This window comes from Phyllostomus hastatus, unplaced genomic scaffold (genome assembly GCF_019186645.2).
Source record: "Phyllostomus hastatus isolate PE091 unplaced genomic scaffold, TTU_PhHast_1.1 phas_contig_196, whole genome shotgun sequence".
Taxonomy (NCBI): domain Eukaryota; kingdom Metazoa; phylum Chordata; class Mammalia; order Chiroptera; family Phyllostomidae; genus Phyllostomus; species Phyllostomus hastatus.
Genome location: NW_025333709.1, coordinates 27,153,835 through 27,177,108, shown reverse-complemented (window position 1 = coordinate 27,177,108; position 23,274 = coordinate 27,153,835). Strand labels below are relative to the sequence as shown.

General features: G+C 37.0%; 1 protein-coding gene across 2 annotated transcripts in view; it reads left to right on the top strand.

Annotated features, from left to right (window-relative positions):
- Positions 1-18,753, top strand: part of KCTD8 (potassium channel tetramerization domain containing 8) — a 201,101-nt gene extending 182,348 nt beyond the window's left edge. The window contains exon 2 of one of the 2 annotated variants that reach the window (XR_006785166.1): positions 17,430-17,544. Coding sequence is in view for 1 of the 2 variants with exons in the window: in XM_045834388.1 (XP_045690344.1) it covers positions 17,430-17,890 (461 nt within the window). In the remaining variant the exon portion in view is untranslated. Of the gene's footprint in view, positions 1-17,429 lie in introns of both variants that reach the window. The other variant, XM_045834388.1, reaches the window with a different exon arrangement.
- The last annotated feature ends 4,521 nt before the right edge of the window (positions 18,754-23,274 follow it).

The following is a 23,274-nucleotide window of genomic DNA, read 5'->3' as shown; positions in this document are numbered from 1 at the left end:
TATAATTGTGAGTATGCAAAACACAGAGCTTATTCTTATGTTGTTATTTATTAATTACTGTATTATTTATTTGTATTAAAACTGTAAACCTACTTTTGTCCACCCCTGTATATGCTCCGTTATTTTATTGGGCTTCATTCATAAAACACAAGTTCAGAAGAGCAAAGCATTAAACTAAACATGAGGTCTGCCTGAACACAGATTGTAAGACCATCAACTCTGCCCTGTCCTTTGGTTGCGGGGATCATCTGTCTTCTTTAGAGCCCCACTCAACCCACCCACTCCTTCACCTGTGGCACAAATCCAGCATCACCTCAAAGCCCCACCTCTTCATCAAGAAAGGTAGTTGATTCCTTTGGAGAGAAGCTGGTTTCCTGTCCTGGAATAAAGCACCTCTGCTGCCTTCTGCTTAGTGAAATGGGCCAGGCCAGCCATACAGACATAGCTCAGGTCTTCTAACAAAGGGACCCAAGATTCCTTCTGTCTATTTCAGTAGTTTACTCTGGGCTTTGGGTTCTACTGAATCACTCTTTTATTTTTTCCTGTGAGTGTGTAAAACTCACAGGAGTTTTCTCTACTCTTTAGACTGATTCCTTCTGCTTTGTGACACCCAGAATTTCCCCAAGATCTCTTCTTTTCATGACACTTTTTGTTTTCTAGCACTGGCAAGGATTTGGTTCATTGGTTCTCTCTCTCTGCACTTTTCTGTTACAATTTAAAGGGTTTTGTAAAACAATGAGAAATACAACAAATAGTCTGATATTTTAATTCAACCTCCTCCATTTCCTTCCTGTGCTTTACGGACTATATTACACTAGAGTAGGATATATTCTATATTCTTGATGCCTTATTTCCTGGTGATTTTCCATAAATACATAGTCCTAATAAAAGTGATGTGACTTTGATTCATTTTCCTCATAATTGCTTGAGTTCTCTGGAATGCACTGTGTCAAAAGGCCTTATTTTTAATAGACTATGTATTACCAAAAGTTGGATTCTAAAACAACTTTTTTGCCTTGGCCAGTTATAGCATTGTCCTGATATGCCAAGGTTGCAGGTTCAATTTCTGGTCAGGGCACATATGAGAATCAACCAATGAATTCATAAATAACTAGAAAAACAAATTGATGTTTCTCTCTGCTTTTCCTCTCTAAAAATAATGCATACATAAAACCTTTTTTCTGATTGATAATGTAGGTAAAGCATAGAGCAATTTAGACAAATAATACTGAAAATTTTTGTTATAAAGTTTTTCTGGTTAACAAACCTTAACCATTCTTATTTCCTTGTGATCTAAAAAATCAGAATCGTCTCACTCTTTTGTATAATCTTTGGCTTTGACCTTGCAGTTTTGCTGGCAAAATTGTTCACGGCTTATTAAAGGTAAATGGGGCAGCCTGCCATTCAAGCTCCATTCTGAGTCTTCAATCATCGGCTAAACATCTTTTCTTTTTTATTTCTCGAATGCCATTATACAATCACAATTATATTAAAAATCAATTATAATGTGATAATTCCCAATTAATTGGTGATCTTTATCTGTAGTCCTTGCAATAGAGTAATGGTAGCTCTAGTTTAAATCTTTGTTATAGATATTTTTGCCCTAAAAGCAGTGCATATATTTGAATTTTTATTCCAATTGTAAGTATTTTGTATAAGCAAGTTTTGTAAAATGAACAAAAAGTGACCACCCAAGTTATCTTCAATGAACTACATAACTCAAAGTAGACTATTGATTTTTTGTGAATCCTGGGTTCTCAGCACTTCCTGCAAAGTCATTCAACAGGCATCATACTGGAAGCATACTCCACTACTAATGCTTCATATAGTAAACAATTTTCTACCTTCAAGGTTTCTAATAAGTAATTATTAATATATTATAATTACACATGATTTCTCAATGCATTCCAAATGTAAATGCTTCTTTTACATAGCCATTTGAGTGATCCATGTTAAAGGTGTTACCAGTGCATCTTTTTATCTTATAATAGTTTCATTAGCACCACTTCACAAGTTTTTGCTTTAATCTTTGAGGCTTTAATGTCAGAGAGAGACTGATGTTACTGCAGCTATGGAAATATTAGGTTTAGACTGAAGCACACTACAGAGTTGATATGAAAAGTTCAAGGCACCTCCACCCTGACAGAACCTGTTCACTAAGTATTTAGACTGTAGAAGCTCTCAGCAAAAATGCCTGGCCTCATGTCAGAACCTTTGCTGAGCAAGAGGCACACGTCATTGGAAGGTTCAGTCTTCAATATGCCTTCTTGTACAACGAGAATTCTGATATTTTGGAAATTATAGTACCTGGCAAGTCATGAGTGTGAGGATAATTCTCTCATCTGTTTCTTCTCTGCTATAATTCTACATCATCTTACCCATGTTTCTCATTACTTGTACTCTGTAAACTTTATAGTTGGATTTACATCCTAAATATATAATTTTCCTTTAAAACATATTTATTTCTCAACCTGTACCAACCCAAAGTGAGAGGGTTTTTTTTTTAATCCAAAAAATATGCATTGTAGAAGACACTGCCACGTAAGCTTTTGTTTTGAAAAGGAAAAATCTTAAATCGAGGTTGCCTGGCTAAAGTGACTTGGTGCCAATAATGGTCACAAGGAACTGAGTTAGAACGCACAGTTCACATTTTCATGTTTTTAGCCTTTGAAATTTATCTTTTGTTAAAATAAAGTTGCAAATAATCTCAAGAAATTCTAACACTCAGGTACAATTAAGAACTTTTACTCTCATTTTTTTTACAGATACATGCATTGAAGTTTAATGTTATCAGGGATTAAAATTCACGAGTAATGTTAGCTCTAGTTTAGTATTTTAAGGAAGCTGGTTTAAACACCATTCTCAGGAGTTGTGAGGCAGTGTCTCTCGGAAGATAACGCAGCATACAATTAGGAGTCTGATAGATTTTCCTCTGAATCCATCTCTTCCAAATGGGACCCATCAAGTTCCAGAACCTCTCTTAGCCTCGATTTCCTGTGGTATAACAGGCATAATAGCCACTAAGCTTTATGAAGTTATTGCGAGATGTGTATGAGTTGCTACATATAATGTGCTTAGCATGGTTCCTGGCCTATAGTAAGTGTTCAATAAATGTTCATTATTACAACCTCACACTCACTTGGTAAAATATGAAATAAGCAAAACTGTCCTGGTTGCATTACTAAGTTTATTTCTCTAAGCTCCTTATGTCCTTTAACTAGTGGCTGCACAGGAAAAGGTGACACGAAGTGACATATTGCCTCAGATGTGTGAAACGCTTATTTGATTAGTACAAAACATCTTGATTTCTGTATTTAACCACCCTCACATGATAAAGTATATAATGTGTGTTTTAGTGTGTGTATCTTTGTGTTTACCTTGTGCCCCTATCCACTTTTGGAAACAGTACTCCACCCCCAGGACACAGGAATGGATTCAGATGTCAGTCCGGGACAATAGTAGTGCCTTCCCCACTCTGGCCACAGGCTCTAAGGCAAGGAGGGAGCACGTGTCTCTGTTAGTAGAATAAAAGAAAATCTCCAGGATTTCCTAAATTATATATATTTTTATTATAATAATTTGCTCACAAATATATACTGATTATATTTTTATGCTTGACTCACTCTAACATCCCCAGCTTTTTGATCAGTAACATAAAAATGCATAAGATTAAGTTTATGCATAAAGCATTAAGTGTTATAGTCCTTTCATGGCAAATGCAGCCAACATGCCACTCCACACGCTTCAGGATGAGAGTTTAGTTATACTTCAATGTTATTTGTGTCTAATACAGTATCTAAATAGGTTTGTGAAAAAGATAATTTCTGTCAATGTTACTATTTTATTTGTTCTAAAATACCCGTTTTATAGGTTGAGCTGGCGAGAGGGATTACTGAGTCAGACGCCCAAATATGACAACTCCCTTTGAGCTGTCAGTATCTTCTACTTTAGTTGGGGCTGGAAGGGTTTGTTTCCTGCAGCCGTATCTGTGAGCTTTTTGTTCGGACATGTAAAGGCCTTCCCTTTTCCCCCCATCAATAGTTCAAAGCATCCCAAGGGTTTTCTGTTATTGAACTACCCAGGCTACTTGCCTCCCAACCCACACTCTTGCCTCAGATTATGGGGCTGGGTTAGTAAGGTATTATGATTGGTTCAGTCTACATTATAATTTCACTCCTGTAGCCTGGGACTTGGGGTATGTTACCCAAGATAGATAGTAGCCCCCAGAATATTTTCAGACACACATACCAGCCAGTAAAGAATGTACTCCATGTATATAAGAATGGTACAAAACAGAAATCGACCCACCATTTGCATAGGTGGAGAATTGAAGATAAGAATACACATAGTCTTTAGTAGACTATTAATATTTCCAGTTTGGCTTGAAGAGAGGGTAGGGGTAACTTAAAATGAGCTTTGGAGTTTAAAATGGGACCGTGGCACCGAAAGATTGATTTATGAGGCCAAGATCTTTGGTAAGTTTCTGAAAGCCATTGGCATTCCCTGAGAACAGGAACTGTAATGTTTCTGTGATATGTAGCTGGGATTTTAGTGTGGACAGTAAGGTAGAGATTAGAGATAAAAAGATCTCTAGAAGGTCATTGCAATAGGGTCGGTAAGAGGTTAGAAAGTTATTGCAATGGATTCAGTAAGAGTTACTGAGGATCATAACTGTGCAGGTGAAGACTGATGATGAAAGAAATGATTAAGGCATTATCAAAGTAATTTAATGTTTCTGTAGCTATTCATATGAGGAGGGAAGCAATAGAAGTGTGGAATAGGAATGACAACAATGGTTCTACGGTTTCAAACCTGTTGATTAAAAAGATTGTGGTGCTTTTATAAAATAGAAAACATAGAAGGAGGAATTGGTTTATAGAAAAAATAATAGTGCGTTAATTTTTTAGAACATAGTATTTGAAGTTTAGGAGATGCCCACAAAGCAGTAAAATCATGGGCCTAGAACTTCAAGGAAAGACCAGGGGCTAGACATGTGAGTGGAATCAGTTATAGATGAGAGACAGCTCTATGATAACATACATATTATGTGAGGTGGGGGTGCTAAGCGTGTGTGTTTGTAGAGAGAATATAATGTGTTATGGGAACAAATGTGACTGACATCAGGAGACTATGAACCTTATTATGCAAATACTGGTTGATCTGTATAATTGGGGAACACTTTGACTGGATGTGATCATTGTTTTATAGAATCTTAAAGGCTATTTTTTGGAAAAGAAAGAGGATTACAATCTGGCAGAGAATGAAAGAGATTACATTTTAATAAAGAAACTAAGATATTATGACTCAGATTCAACATGTAGTTATTAAGAATAATATTGTGCTCACTTATGTGAGATGCCATAACTCAATGTTTACCAAGTGCCAGACATTAGACCAAGTAGATTTGTATTAGTTTCCAATGGCTGCTATAACAAATTACTACCAATGATGGCTAAAACAACAGATTAATTTGCTTAAAGTTCCAGAGGCCCAGAGTCTGAAACTGTTACTGAACAAAGAAAGGGGAATTCATCTACCTGCCACCACACCAGCCAAACTTGTGAAGCCTGTGCTGTGTGAAAGAAAAGAGGTTTTATCAGATTCTGCATGACCTAGAAGAATGAGGGATTCTCCATCCCACAGCTCATCTCCTACACAAAAGCCAGACAAAGCCCAGCCATCCTCAGCAAGACCCAAACAAAAGGCAATGCCCAGAGTTCCTGCTCCATTTTAGACTGCCATCATTTGGAGCCCACATGTAGCTGCTACACGGTCATCCAGGTAGCTTAGCTTGTCCCCCACTGCTGTCTGGCTTTAGGCTCCGTCTGGGAGCTTGTGTGCAGAGCTGGTGCAGCTACAGGCCATGTAGTTACTCAGGCTGCAAGTTCACATGATTGTAGCAGCAAAATCTTTATCAGGTCAGTGAGAGTGAGAAAGAGAGTCTCTCCTGGAGGCCACGGGTCAAGCAGCTACTAAGGCTATGTGGCCCTTGGAGAGAACAGGCCAGGGTACCATCCAAATGCAGGCCCCAAGTAGCAAGAAATAAGCAAGTGAGAGTGTTTCTTTGTTTCCCTGGGACAGTATCTTTTTTTAAGTGTGTAGCAGACCAGGTGCTTTTCCAAAACAATCAATTACTTCATGGGCTTTGGGTAGGTCTTCCTTCCTGCCCCAGCTGATCCCCTCTTCCCCCAAGCTAGACTGACAGGCCTCTTTGGTGCCACCATCTTGACTTCTACTGCATGCCTGTCCACCCCCAACTGGTACCAGAAGGAGTAAGAGGTCCTTTTCCTCTATCCAATTATCTTGCTAACCTTTCAGTTCTAAGAGTAAAAACACCCCCTGCCACCACTCTTGGCCATGGAGGGTACTCCTCTGGTGCTGTCAACTCTGCACCTCCCATACCCTAGTCCCTGCAGGTAGCAAGTTGCCCACACTCAGGGCCCTCAGACAGAGAACTACCAAATAAAAGTCCTAAGAAAAGGGACCCTGGAAACCCTGAGTGGCTTCTCAGGCAGCACCTGATGGCAGCCTCAGCAGGAGGGGTGGGGCATCTGCAGCCAGGATCAGTACCTCTGACCCCCGGGGGTGGGGGGGTGCAGGTGGAGCATCTACCAGACAACACAGCCTCACGTGCAGAAGCTGGGCTGTAATACTTTAATGTCCTCCTGTTGGCCCCAGGCGGTTCGTGAAGGCATTCTTTTACTGGCTGCACACCCTCAGTACTGGAACCTCCCACCTCTGGCCCTAAAGAGTGGGGCTAGGTGCACATGTGTCTTCCACATCCCATTTCCACAGCCTAGGTTTCTTCCACAGCTTCCCCCGATACCCCGCAGCCTTTCCTATTCCTCACCCTCAGCCTGCTCCTGGCAGTCCAGACAGGCTGTCTATCAGCATCAAAATCACTTTCACCAGCTGAAATCCTTGTATCATCTGGGCCACATCCCCAGAGGTTCTAGGGGAAACTGTTATGCGCCTCGCAGCTTTTGGTGGTTGCCGGTCCCCTTGATTTGTAACCAGATCACTCCAGCTGACTCCGTGGTCACATTGTGCCTCCTCCTCTACATGTATCAAACTCCCTTCCATCTTCCACTTATAAGGATACCTGTGGTTGATTTGGGGTCCATCTAGAAAATCAAGAATAATTTCAAGATCTCAAAAATTTTAATCTCATCTGCAAAGTGAGGTAAAGTGAGGTTTATAGTTTTCAGTGGTTAGCACCTGCTGTATTTCTGGGGCCACTACTGTAAGGCTTTCCCTCATACATAACTTTACTTAAAGCAAGTCTAGGCGAGAGGCACCATATTTTTATTCCCTCTTAAGCAAAATAGAAAAATGAGTCTTACAGTCACGCTTGACATAGCTGGTAGGTGTCAGAACTTCACTTCGAGCACAGTTTTACTATTTGCAAAGGCTGAGCATTTGCTCAAATGGTCGCACATGAAATTAGACTCTGCTGTGAGCATGCATGTTTCCATTTTGTACTTATTATAGCGAGCGTGCATCAAGCCACCTCCATAATAGGCACATTTTTGTAGATCTCAAAATGAAAAAAGATGACACTCACGTTAAACAGTCTGACAGCTACAAAATGTGGCATCTCGCTGACCTTGTTGGGAGTACTTGAAAACGTTTATTGGCAGGCAGGCACTCGAGATCTGAAGAGATCTAACAAATAACAATCCCCTCAACTATGACTTTCTGCCTGCAATTGCCACTGCTTCTGGATCCTCAGTATTAGCCGGGGTTTTTTTTGTTGTTTTTTTTTCCTTCTTACAATCTCTGCATCCCCATTGTCACCAAGAATTTTTTCCTTAGGCTTGAGACAGCTGTTTTGTATTTTATAACAAGCAGTGGTAATTTACAACCAGCATGGTTTTATGTTCATATAAACTTGTTACACACAGCACATCATAAATGCACCCCTAATTTGTATTTACAGAGCATCTTTTTTCTTTTCCTCCCAGACGTGTGTTGTAGATATAAACTCAGCAATCTTGCTGAGCACCACGTAGGTGTTCTAATCCACTGTTTATGGATTTGGGACCAGTAAGAGTAGGCTTGTGCTCACATATTTGAAAAGCAGTAAATTATCCCTTCCATATAGTATGTGCTTGTGAAAGCAGAGGCCACTAGAAAGTATGTGGCAAAAAACCCTTCTGATAATAATAAGCAATGGCAGATTTGAAATTAAGAACCTGAGAATTAACATGTCTTAATTCCAGAGTCTAATAGGAGCTTGAGCATCTGTATGATTTGGTTTTGTGAGGAGGTTTGTCTGTTTTTGTTTTTGTTTTTAAACACAAATGGTGAATGTGCCGCAGAACCCTAGCTCCCCGGAGTGAAATGCGCAGGTGTCCACAACCATTCTGGATGTGATAAGGCTTCTGAAAAGACACTTGAACACCTAATATCTTTTTCTACTACAAATATTTCTATGAAAGTATCAGGTAATCACTCAATTATGTAAAGTAATCATATAATCATGTAAGTAGTATAAAATTCTTTAGCAGACAAAGCAAATTTTTCCTCATTATTTATGGTCCCAGAATAGTTCTTATTTCATTTTAATAACATGAAAAAAACCTCCCCAAAGGAATCTTTTTCCTCACTACAATGACTGTGAGGTCCTTAAAGGTCACTGCAAATGGCTCATCTTCTCTCCAATTATTTTTGTTTTTGTTTGTTTTTGTTATGTCCTATAAGCTTAGTTATACTTGGGTTTATCATTTCTAGTTGAAACAAAACAAAAATAATTTATTTGGAATTAAAACAATTCTCTATATGATTAGACATTCTTTAGCTTTTAGTGCTAAATTTCATTTAATTCAGTTCAACACGTACTGAATTGTTAGGAGCCTTGTCTCAGGGGTGGGTACTCCCATAAATGCAAAGATAGATAAAATGAAAGGGAAAAAAAAACTTTGTCCCGGATTGACTAATGTAGTTTGTTTGTGCGTTTGTTTTGTGGAGCAGAGCACAGGGATGTAAGTTAAAAGTTAGTACAGAAATAACTTTTATTTAAGACAAAATAGATTTCTGATTTTGAGATAGATTCAAATAAACTGCCATGGGTCACTTAGAGAGTGAGAGCTCACAAGAAATCACATGCAATGTGAGAATGGAAGGGTTTATGCTGAGAGCACCATTTGGAGCAGGCTGAGTAGGGCACGGAACAAGGGGAAAATGCTATCCAGACAAAGGGAAACAGGCGTGGATACAGCCAGTCATTGGCCAGTAACCACCAGTGTATTTCGGCTGCTCTGTGCAAGATGAGTTGGGGTCATAACAAACTGAGGACAGTCCTCAATGCCAAAATGTGGCATTCAAATTTTATCTTTTAGGCAGAGGAATTCTTTGGGTTTTTATGCAAGGGACTTGAAGGAATTAGACTGCAGGGATATTTATTTGGAAATGTACTGGAGAATGGTTTGAAATGAGACTAAAGTGGAGTCGGAAAACTGGTTAAGAGACACAGCAAGAAGTAATGAGAAACCTGCTATAACCGGTGGATATGGGAACAGAAGTGAAGAGCTAGATTTGGGAGGCACAGCAAGGCTAGCATTAACAAGACCTCAAAGTTAATTGAAAATAAAAGATGAATCCACTGGGTAGCCAAAGGTGATCTTGCACATCATCTACAGAAGTAATTAATAGGAGAACACAAATTTGTAGAATGGGAGAAAGGTGAAAGGACCACTTTTGAAACCTTCTCCATTATATGTTCCATTAAATGTATATTTCTCTCACATTTTTCCTAGTTACAAATGCTTACTCATTTTATTAGTGTCTTTGACTCAATGATAAAGCAAATCATTCTCCTGAAATGTGTGATATTAGGAAGCTTAAGACACAGTCTCTGGTCTCACGGAAATTATAAGCTTTTTGAGGAAGATAGGAAACCAGAGATGTGCTATTGGGTAAACACAAATGTTCAGAGATGAACATTTATGGGGAGATGATTGGAAAATTATTAATCATCTAGGTGAGTATTTAGTAACATAAAAGGTAGTGAATACTGAGTACCAAATGAAAGATATAGTCAGTAGTAAATACTATAGGAATTTATAAGAGCGACAATTATTTTATTATTTGATCATGTCTTCATGATAAGCTAAGAAGACACAATTTTCACCATAAAACATTTACAATTTTACAATTTAAGATTTAGAGACACACATGTAAATAAACAAGTACAATAAAAAGTTAAGTACAAAGAGAATCACAAGAGTATTTTAGTGCCCAATCATATCAGGACAAAAAAAGGAATACCACAACTTGTTTTTCTTTTTAAATTCCTTTTTTTTACTTTCTCTTTTTCTCTTATTTTCCTTCATTCATAAAAGTGGTTAAGTAATAATAGTAGAAACTATATAAAAATTAATTTTATTCATTCCAATAGCCTTTTCACTCTATGACTTTTTTGTTTCAACTTACTATGAAAATATAACTGATAAATTAAAAGTAATTTTATTTCTTAGCTCACTCTAATCACAGCTTATCCCCGTTCCCACCTTCAGGTCCTACTCACTATAATCACAGCTGCCTTACTGTGCTTGTCTCCCTAAGCCTGCACTACCGGATATCCGGGAGTGTGTGTGTGTAGGTGTGTGCCCTTCATCTTGTAACTGACACTATGCCTGGTACATAGTAGGTGATCGACAAATGTTCAACAAAAATGGAGTTTTTTCCCCTTTGACTCAAGCACTTAACACTCAAAGGCATGTAGTGCTAATATTTGAGATAGATTGGTTCATTCTGTTCAAGTACCACATAAACATTCACACACTATTGAGTTTAGTACTATTAAAGGGTAATTTTCTTTCTGGGAATTGTGTCTCCTGCAGACACATTTTACATATCCAGTCTTTTTTTTATCATCCCTAGGCAGGTAAAAAAAAAGCTTTTCTCAAGTGTGCAGTTGTACACATAGACTTCATTTGGAAATGCCTGTCTATTCCAAGAAATAACAGGAAAGTAATCTCATTGAAGGTTCCCACACCCACAGCTGCCTGGAATCACATGTCTTTTTTAAAGGTGAAAATATTAACATTTAATTTCTGTACTATACTCTTCACCCAAAAGACTTATTAAGGCAATTACTTCCTCCTTTATATAGCAAAGTAATATAACCCAATGGAATTAATTGAATACCCTGATTTGCCCAATTTTACAAATTTTGGTTCATCGTAATACCTTCAGATAGTTTTATTTTGTTTAATGTAATGTTTTACTATTGCTTTTACACCACACATTTTAATAGCTTAAAGAGAGCTTTTGTGTTTTATTTTCTCAAATAAGTTCCTTTTAGTACATGAGGATTTAATGCTTAATAACCTCTCAAATCTGTTATAGAGAACTTTACAACAAAATTGCTTTGACAACAAATTGCTTTGACATGTATTATCTCTTTTCTTATTATAGCTATGTAACAATATTGTGATTCTTATTTTAGTTTTAATAGAAAAGAAACTAAGGCTGAAATAAGCCAAGAGACTTTTCTTCAGTTCATGTGTTCATAAGGACCATGCATAGAGCCAGAATTAAAATGGAAGAATTTGTATTCTTCATTTAGGTAAGCAAGTATGCTGTACTCTGGCAAAATAGCACCAGATATTTATGCTGCATAATAATTAAAAAAAAACATTTTGAGCATGTACACATGCAGGGCACATCCTAAGTACTTTACATATATTGGCTCATGTAATCTGTGCCAAAACTCTATGAAGTTTAAACTTAAGAAATCAGAGATCCAAAGAAGGTAAGTGATTTGTCTAAGAAAACACACCTGACAAGTGGTTAAACTGGGATGCGAGCCCAGCCAGTCTGCACTGTGTTGCTTTAAGCATCACTCGTATTGCTGATGCAGCTGACAAGAATAGACTTAATGAAACAAGTGCAAGTCAATGATGTCTCCTAGGACTACACTTCCCATCAATGAACTTAAAGACTTTATCTTTGAACCTGTAATTCTGTGAAGTATTTTAGTGGAAATTGAATTTTTCCCCTATTCGGAGAGGTAATTGTTAATAATGGTAAGCTTTTAATGTTTTATATTTAATATTTGAATAGAATTTTACTGCCTGGAAAATCCCTTCCTAGGCATTTCATAATTTAGGACTATAGAACTTTATCACATTTACAAAGTTAGGGCAATCCCAAAATTTTAGCCAAGGACCAAATATTAGAGAGGTCTGAGCCAAGGTCAAACCAGATTTCCAATGCTATTCCCTCTCTGAGGAAAAATACGAGCATAAAAAATGAGTATAATATATGTGTATGTGTACACTTGTGTGTACTGACTGTGCCTTAAAAAATAATTGTGGACAAGCATGACCCAGGCAGCTGGGTTGCAGTTCTGCTAGGTAGGGCTTTACCCCTGAAAACGATCAACTCTTGGATGAAAATCCTAGTCAATTTAATGGCAAATAGCCAACTGAAAAATGAAAAGCTTAATTGTCCAAATGCTTTTTTGAAAGTTTCTGGATGTACATATGAATTGAACACCTATAAATAATTAACTTCTTTTAAAACTTAAATTTCAAATGGGCATGATATTTGTTTATTTACTTGTTGCTTACTTTAATATTTAGTGATGATTTTCTTTATGTGATGGAAGAAAGCCCAGCTAAGTCTACCATATCACATATTTTAAATAGTAAGTCTGATTGGTGCTCTAACTCAGAGGTTGAATTGTTTTTAAGAAGATCATTTAGGTATATAATTGATTCTCTTACTAGTTGAAGAGACAGATAATTTTCTTGAAATCAGGCTGTTCCCACATGTGCAAGATTTAGTGTTATTTATATAATTATTCACATTGTGTTTGAGAATTTCAAATGGCTTTGGAACATTGAATGTGATGATAAAAAATTAAAGCTTTCAGTTATCCTTGGAAACTTATAATCAACAGGTATCTACAAGAAAACCAAGCAACCTGAGTAATCATTATTCTCTTTCAGTTCATTTTTCTCAAATTTCATGTCATAAAAACACATAAATCATTTTGTTATTGTACCTTAGTCCCAATTTGAATCCACTAAGTTTTAAGTAATGATTCAAAACATTCTTAATCAAATAGCAATAATAATATGTAATATGTTATATATTATTAAAATTTTTAACACAAAATGAGATTTTTTGTTATACCTAAGAATTCATATGGAAAACTGTCACAGTATTCTATACATTGAAAGTGTGGACAAGATAAAGACAAACAGTCTCCCCTTTGTCATATATAAACATCTGAACCGAGTTAGTCTCCTGGCTGGGGTCCACCTTGCCTACAGATAGCTTATGAAACATGACTGAAAAAGGAAAGCATGTGTTTGTTAATTCTTGTTGATACCTGTACCTATTCTAAATTCTTTCGAAAAATAAAAGAAGCTCTTAAGATCATAGTAAATTCAGGTGCTATCTTCTTTTTGTTCATAGAGTTTAAAGTGTACAGTGGGAGATATTCAGATGTGCCCCATGCATTAACAAAGTTATAAAACTTCACTAAATAGCCAACAAGCTTCACCAGAGCATCTGCTATGTGCCTCTTCTAGCTCCTTGCACAGAGCATGGCGCATCGTGGTGCTCTGTACAATTCTCTTGACTGAACCTATGAATGTCCTCTCAGAGAGATCTTCCTTGGTCTTACACTAAAGGAACAATTGATATCCATCACACATAGGCTGCATTCTATTTATTTTCTTGTGGAGTTTCTGCATTTGTGTGTGTATTGGATACAGAGGCTTATTTTCATGAATAAATTGTGATGTCATTAGACATAATAACTGTATATAATTTATTTAGCTAAAGCCTGGACTTTATATAACTCTACATTCTCCCTAGTGAATGCCATTAACTTTTCCTCCCAGTGAATATGAACAGAGCAAAGCATTTGCTTCTGCGTTACCTAGTACAGTTGACCCGTGACAGGTTCAAACTGCCCAGGTCCACTTATACATGGGTTGTTTTCAATAAATACACATTGAAAAGGGATTTTCTTTTCCTTGTGCTTTTCTTAATAATATTTCTTTCTTCTATCTTACTTTATATTGTAAGACATAGCATATAGCACATGTAACATACAAAATATGTGTCAATCAACTGTTTATATTATCAGTAAGTCTGGTCAACAGTAGGCTATTGGCAGTTAAGTTTTGGGGGAGTCAAAACTTGTCCATGTATTTCAAACTGTGTGGGGGGTTGCCCCAAACCTCTGTGTTGTTTAAGGGTCAACCGTGTCCTTTTTCTGTGCTATCTTCCTCTCTAATATTCTTATTTTTTCTGCCTGGATATCTCCATCTAATGCTCTATCCCCATGCCTTTAACATAAAATGATTTCTCATTAATCATTTATCCTTAAATGTAAATTGGTTTTCTAGGGTATTTGCAGTGCAAATCCTTAGTCACTATTGGGAATGGAAATTATAGATTCCTTTTTAGAAATTTATGGTTAGAGTAATGGAGAGTAGTGATAGAAAAGATAAAAACATTGATTTATACTCTACGTCATACTGAGCTCATACTGGGCATGTAGCTAGCTTGGATCACATTCAGCTATAAAGTTAATTAGATGAACAGATGCTGTACCTCCTCCCCTGCCCAGATCACATAAACGTATACATACAAACCCTTCGGCAAATGCAAAATCTCTAGAGATGGATCTGGACATCTCTGTATTTAAAAAAAATGACAATGATATACTCTGATTGTTGTGAATTATTTTGCTCAACCCTTTTTATGGTATTTCATTTCATCTCAAAATAATCCAATGAGGAAAGTAACTACTACCCATTTAAAAATCATGAAATTGACATTAAAGGAGCTACGTGTCTCTCTCCAGGCTACAAGGCTGTTTACTAGGGAGATAGAACTTGGTTCCAGGCCAGAACCATTTTCAGTATTATTGCCACTAAAATCTGGTACCACTGAAAACTGATCCTACAAGTAACATACCCTTAGTCAATGAAGAGAATGGTTAGGGACCAGCCAGGGTCTATCAGTCAGGGTTCCAGAAGAAAGGGAAAATACATTGTCTTGGGTGATTTGAGAAAAGTTAAATATTGACAGTATACATTAGTGTGGGCCATACCCTCATGCCATTTATAATGAGGTGGTTAACACATGTGATCCTGGAGATATGAGCCTCAGTTTAGTGGAATCTGGAAAGAAGGGGAGCAGAGGGAGGGAGAGAAGAAGGAAAGGAGATAGAGAGAGTTGCCAAACAGTGCCATGTTTCTTGGTCCAGGGATGCAACCAGATCACGGAAATCGTGGGAGAAGAGTGGTGAGACATAATCTCGCATGCTTTGTCTAAATCCAGCTGAAAGCCAGAGGGCACAGGGTCCCCAGAACGTAGTCTGTGCCCACCCAGCACACAGGATAAAGGAAGGCTCAGAATACCTCTGGGTAAGTCAGTCAGCAAGAAGTGTTAGGAGTGCACCATCTTCACCCTTGCCCCTCAGGTTCATGCCCATTCTCTCTTTACCATAGGTGGCAGGGCAGAGACAGGAAAAAACAGCTGTTTGCTTTTGTTTTCTTTAACCCATGGTTGCAAATGCTTCTGAAATGTACTAGTGTACTTCCGTATTAAGCATTCATGAGCATCGACATTTGTTTGAAGTTTGCTACATTGCAGACAAAACAAGTATGGAATAATGGTTAGGCCTGCCTTCAAATTAGGTACATATTCTTTACTGAGGTGTTTTGGGTTTTTTGTTTGGTATTTTTTATTGGCTAGGTATAATCAAGGTATAGTTTACATACAGAAAAACTCACCCACTTTAGCTATGAAATTTTGTCAGTTCTCACAAATGCATACAATCCTATAACTAACATTACAATCAAGATACAGGATATTTCCATCACTCCAAAAGAGTTCTAAAGCTCTGAAATCTTCAGTCCAACTCAACTGAATATTTGGTATCAATATTTGTTTCTTGTGATTTTAAATAGGACAACTGATGTTAGCACTCAGGCAGTAAGTTGCACACAGTAGATGTTTTATAAAAAGTATTTTTGTTGGTTTGTTTTTCCACCCTTCTGAATAATATAAACTACTCATATTGGTTATACACATTTCATATGTAATAGGCTGAGGAAAGGTTTGTAATTTTAGCTGCTCACTGAAGTCACCAGGATCTATGATATGACCTAATGGCCAGGTGACACCCCCTTTAAGCAGGATGTCTTGGACTGAGACCAAGGTATTAATGATGTAAGCTCACCAAGTAATTCCTTATGTGCCTAAGGTTGACACCTTATGAATTAGACCAATTTTTATCAAGTCTGGCTGCGCAGTGGATTACCCTGACAATTGCTTTAAAATACTGATGTCTTTCACTCCACACTGATTTATATAACTTGTTCATAAAAGTTGACTACAAGAAAAAAATGAGATTTGGGTATTTCAATATTTCAAAATGGTTAGGCTCCAGTTAATCAAGGCTTTATTATAGTTCTGGGTATGCAGTGGTGTTCAATAAATGTTAAATAGATGTCCTAATCTCACAGCAGAGTCGAGGAAAATAAAATATGCTCTCTCTTGGAAATAAACTGTATGTGCATTTGAAATAATTATCTTGGCAAACTATCACTTCCTGAAAATTGTCCTCCTAGGTAATTTACCTCAACTGGTAAGCCTTGTATTTTAAGAGAACACTATATTTCAACTATATTTTTTTCACCATAATATTAGGTACATATATATCTTACAGCACTTTCATAATTCTCTCCAAGGAAATAGACAGGAAACAAGATTAAGAGACTGAAGATAAGATTTAAACCGCCACCCACTTGGAAGCATAAATGATGCTATTGCCCCTCAGAGCCTGGAGAATACTGCTGCTTTGTAGGATAGAGCAATGATACTTTCTGCTTTCATAATGGCAAAACATATATAGAATGAACACCTAATGTCAATAACTAGAATAGGAATGAATTAACTGTCTAATTAAATGGCTATGGAATTAGCAAAATATTTATATATAATAACTTTTTCAGATTTCAGGAAATAGTAACTAACAAAAATCTTTAAAGCATACAGTTAACAATGACCTTTGTAAGGTAGAAATGCTCAGTAAGCAAACCTCCCAAACTTTGTTTTATAAATGATTAATCAGCATGTTGCATGGTTTAATGTAGTCTGACTGCCCTAGGTGGTGTATTTAATCCCTCAACAAACAGCATTTTTCTTAATATAAATGTTCTTGGTTTAAAACAAAGAAACTATAGTCCTGATTAATGTGGCTCATTGGGTTGGGCATTGTCCTACAAACGGAAGCACACTGATATCTCTCTTCCTCTCTCCCATCCCCTCTCTCTGTAAATAAATAAATGAATAAATAAATAAATAATCTTAAAAATCCAAATAAATTACAAAGTTTATTTAATTTGACCTTTTCATTTCTTACTCAATTGTTCTTTTTTTTTCCTTTTTAGGGCCACCTCAAAAAATAGTGTCACCAAAACAAGAACATGAAGACAGGAAACAGGACAAAGTCACAGATAAAGGAAGTGAAAGTGGGACTTCCTGCAATGAGCTCTCCACTTCCAGCTGTGACAGCCACTCAGAGGCAAGCACTCCCCAGGACAACCCACCCAGTGCTCAGCAGACAACAGCTCACCAGCCTAACACCTTAACTCTGGATCGGCCTTCCAAAAAAGCTCCGGTGCAATGGATGCCCCCGCCAGACAAACGCAGGAACAGTGAACTCTTTCAGACACTCATCAGCAAGTCCCGGGAGACAAATCTTTCCAAAAAGAAAGTCTGTGAGAAGCTCAGTGTAGAAGAAGAAATGAAAAAGTGTATTCAGGATTTTAAAAAAATCCACATTCCAGATTATTTTCCAGAGCGCAAACGCCAGTGGCAATCTGAACTGTTACAGAAGTATGGGTTATAGTAATGATCACATTCCTGCAGTACTCCAATGACATTCAATGTTTACTACAGTGTCACTACCTGACTGTGTCTTCACAATGGTCAGCGTGATTCTTGCTGCTCTTCCGTTTTGTGAACAGTGGATGTGGGACAGTATTTTCTTTTATTCCTTTTGTTGTTGTTTTTAGAAATATTTTAAAAAGAACAAAAGAAAACCAATAAATATGAATCAAAATGGTGTGTCTGAATCAAACCACGTTTCAAGAATGAAAGTAAAATGTGCATGATCAAGAAGCTTAGAATCTTGATTTTTGAACTGTGGTCAACTGGATATGTTTGCCATTTGGTAACTCACTAAAAACAAATCATCGTATCACTCCAAATACAATGACAATATGGATGAAGCAACATCAAATGTTAGATGGTGGTTTTAGGACCCAAATCCAAAACTGTTTAAATGTTAATGCAATAAAACAAGTATTATTTTTGCATGAACACAATGTTACAAACAAATCACAAGACATAGGGAAGATCTGTTTGATGCTTGAGAAGAAACCATATTATAAAAATGTAAAGTAAACAACATGTTTCAGGTAAAGCCTATAAATGTAAGCTGTCTCTAGGAGATTGAATTTTATTTGTCCTGGAGCTGTGATTTTTTTGTGTATGTATATGGTGTTCTGTATGTTCTGATGGTGTAAATATGCCTTATACTGTTGTGTTATGGAACTGACATTCACCCATTAATGCTAGCCATGATTGTTTCTGTGAAATGAGTGCTTACATCAGGCTGTGAAAATTGGTATAATGATGTTCTGAAAGACCCTACTATTGTGTTAATCAAAATAATTGAGGGAAATGGTCAAAAGCTTTATGTATTTATTAAAGGGGGAAATATATTAGAATTCCTTGATTTCTACTGACTCTTCTTTGAAAATATTCAATTTTTACATTGTCTTCAACTTTTTCTTTAAAATCTCAAGCTGGAGAATGATATGTTCAAACTTAATGTTGACAAATTAGAATGTTAGTATATTTCAAAAGGTAGCTGAAATCAGGTCCAGATAGTGTCGGTATTGATGAATAAATCCTTAGACCACAAAGGAAAAGAGACTTCATCTGAGAATGCACTAAAATTTTATTCTAGCTGACAATGAGATTTAAAGCTTCTCCAAAAACAATTGGGAAGTTACTTCTTACATATTAAGAGACAGAAATGTCAATAGCAAGCTAAAAGTTCAACCTGAATAACAAAATATTTCTTCCTGGTTGCATATGCAGAAACAAGTTTTTATTTTTATTATTTTTATTTTTTATTGTTGTTCAAGCACAGTTGTCTCCATTTTCCCCCCACGACTCCCCCTGACCCCAGCCATCCTCACTACCTATGCTTTCATGAGCCACACAATTTTTTGCCTTACCATCCATACAAAAAGAAATGCATAATACCATGAAATCTCATTAAAAATTGGCTTTAAGAGGATAAAAATATCCTCAAGAATTATAAAGCTCAATCTCCTCTGTGCTAAGTTGGAATAGAAGTTGAATAGGACTTGTGGATAATAGAGGCAGAAAAGCACTATTAACTCAAAATTTTAAAATCTACATTTACTTTGGATGTATTTTTAGATTTCTTACTGTACGAGTATATAAAATACTATCAACAATGAACTACTTTTTAAAAAACCCAGATGTATGATTTATCTTGAATTACCAATCTGGATTTAAGGAAAGAACTACTCTCAAAATCCACATTGCATTTTGGGAAAGTTGGCTGTCCCATCATGGCATCATATAAATGCAATGCACTGGATAAATGGATAGAGCTCAGTGGTTAGGTTGCCACAGTTCAAATACAACCTTTACCACTTACCACCTGTGTGATCTTAATGATGTGGAAATAGTAATAATATCATATAGAAGATTTAAGTGAGGTAATTAAAGTAATATCACTACTCCTGGAAATGTAGGGAAAAGGGGAGGCAGTGGTCTTACCAGAATCCAAGGACCAGGACTATCAGATGCGGAATTTGGAATAGAGAGGAATAAGATCTTCAGTAAGAACTATAGCCACTAAGAAGTCATAGTCACTCTCAAAGATGCCTCCCAAAGTAAAGAGAGAAGAGGGAAATCATCCTGGCTCCCCATGCTCCAATTTCCTTCCACTGCTTCCTATTGTCCCACTCAGTGGAAGCCTGTTGACAAACAACCTCGGAAATGTAATTCATAGAGGTGGTCCCCTTGTGATGCAAAGCTCAGCAGTGAAGGGTAGTGTTAAGATCTGAAAAATGCCTGACACCCTGTTCTGCTTTTTCCCAAAACAAAACCTCAAATAGAATCAAAATGGCATAAGAGAACTGATGCTAGTAAAAATATTTATCCTTACTGTCCTTAGTAAGTTGGAATCCATTTCAATAATAGCTCGTTAAGCATTTACCACAAACCAAGCATTTAGCTCAAAGATCAACAACACCTTCAAGGGTATGGGAGGGGGGTGACAAATAGTGATGGAAAGAAACTTAAGTTGAAGTGGTGAACACACAGTGCAGTGCACAGATGACTATGGAAATGTGCACCTGAAACCTGTATAATTCTGTTAACAAGTGTACCCCAGTAAATTAAAAAATAAAGAAATGCACAGATAGATAAATATACAAACAAATAAGAATTTTAAAAATTACCTGTTATTTCTATTAGGAAGAAGCTTATGTGGTCTGACTTTCTCAAACCATTATTCTTTCACTGAGTGTAGAAGCTGGGAGACCCCACACCGAGTTACAAGAGGATCAAAGGAGGCAACTAGAGTGGGGCCTCCTGCCTATTCTCCCTGAAGGAAAGGAGACTTCAACATTTAAGCAAAAGTGGTCTCAAACTGGTTTATAAAACTCCTTTTCCACAGGATCAGGAGACAAAATATGGAGAGTCACCAAAGTCAAAAGAATTGGAAGCAGGCAATGAAGTTGAGTATACATGAGAAATAAATATATTTTGGAGCTCACATGGTATGCCTTTTGTCTGATATACAGTTGACACTCAAGCTATGATCTGCTGTATTATTTTTGTTAACTCAAGTGGCAAGATATTGAGCAGTCACTAAGATGGGAAAAGAAAATAAATGTTAATTGTCCAATATTTAATTTTAGAAAAATGGAGTAGACAAACTTGTCCTAATTCCTCCCACTAAGTATAACTAAAAACCTTAGAAATCATATATAAACACACTTAAGAAGCTCTGAAAGGCTTCTTAAGGCTGAGAAGGAAGGCTGGCTAGGGAAATTGAGACCCAAGGGCATTATATGGTGACGGGTTTTGGGGATTTTCTTTTTTGCCTCATCTATTCCAGTCTTGGAGCTGAAGAGACTGGTTGCCCATAAACACTAACAGGTGCAGACACAACAGGCACCAACACAATCCTGCTCTCTCTAGCCAAAGACCATCAAAGGACAGCCAATCGTCCCAGGAAGGCAGAATACACTTAGATAATGACTGGTCTGCTGTGTCAGCTTACAGGTAGGTGTAGCACATAATCACTTAAAGGGTCCTCATTTTATAAGATTTTTTTAAAGAGAAGTTTTAGGTTCAAAGCAAAATTGAGAAGGTACAGAGATTTCCTCTATCCTTCCTACCCTGACACATGCATAACCTCCTTCACGACCAACATTCCCCACCAGAGTGATATATTTGTTAGAACAGATAAACCTACATTGACCCATTATTGTCACCCCAAATTTGTAAATTACATTAATGTTTAGTCTTGATTTTATACATTCTATGGGTCTGCACAAATGTATGATGACATTTCCATCATTATGGTATTATATAAAGTGTATTCATTGCCCTAAAAAATCTCCCTGCTCTCCCTAGTCATTCCTTCCCCTTCCCTCAACTACTGGCAAGGACTGGTCTTTATAATATCTCCATAGTCTTGCCTTTTCCAGAATGTTATACAGTCAGAATCATACAGTACACAGCCTCTTCAAACTGGCTTTTTCCAATTAGCATTATGCATTTAAGTTTTCCTCAGGTTTTCTTACAGCTGAATAAGTCATTTGTTTTCAGTGTCGAATATATTTCATCATCTGCATAGAGAACAATTCATTCACTCACCCACTGAAGGACAACTTGGTTGCTTTTGAGTTATGGCAACTATGAATATAGCTGTAACAAACATCCATATTAGGATTATTGTATGGACATAAGCTTTCAACTCTGTTGGGTAAATACCAAGGAATATGATTGCTGAATCATACAGTAAGACTATTTTTAGTTTTGTAAGGAATTTCCAGACTGTCTTCCAAAATAGCTGTACTTTTTGCATTCCCACCAACAATAAGTAAGAGTTTCTGTTTTTCTGCACACTCACCAGCATTTAATATTGTCAGTGTTCCAGACAATATTAAATGAACCATTTCTAATAGATTTGCAGTACCATGTCATTGTTCTTTTAATTTGCACTTCACTGACGACATATAATATAAAACATCATTTTATATGTTTTTTTGCCAGATGCATATCTTCTTTGGTGAGATGTCTGTTAAGATCTGTGCCAATTTTTAATCAGGTTGCTTGTTTTCTTATTGTTGAATTTTCAGTTTTTGTGTATATTTTATGCAACAGTCCTATATTTTAAAAATATTTTATTGCTTATGCTATTACAATTGTCCCATTTTCCCCCTTTGCCTCCCTCCATTCAGCCTGCCCCCCACTTCCAATAGTCAGGCCCCACACCGTTGTCCATGGCTATGGGTCCTTCATATGTGTTCTTTGACTAATCCCTCCACCTTCTTTCAATAGTCCCTGCCTCCCCTATCCCATCTTACAGTTCTCAGTCTGTTCCACGAGCCTATGCCTCTGGTTCTATTTTGCTCATTATTTCATTTTGTTTATTAGTTTCCTCTTAAAAGTGAGATCATATGGTCTTTTGTCTTTCACCAACTGGCTTATTTCATTTAGCATAATAGTCTTCAGTTTTAGCCACGCTGTTGTAAAAGGCAGGAGTTCCTTCTTTTTTTTTTTTTTTTTTTTGCTATATAGTATTCCATTGTGTAGATGTACCACAGTTATTTTTAATCCACCCATCTGCTGATGGGCACTTAGGCTGTTTCCATAATTTTGGCTATTGAAAATAGTGCTGCTATGAACATGGGGGTGTTCAACTGCTTTTGAGTTGTTGTTTCAGAATTCTTAAGGTATATTCCCAGCAGTGGGGTCCCTGGGTCAAAAAGTAGTTTCATTTTTAGTTTTTGAAGGAAATTCCATACTGTTTTCCACCATGGCTGTACCAGGCTGCATTCCCGACAATAGTGCACTGGGGTTCCCTTCTCTCCACATCCTCCTCAGCACTTGTGTATTGATTTATGATAGCCACAGAACAGTTCTTATGATATACTCTTTTGCAAATATTTT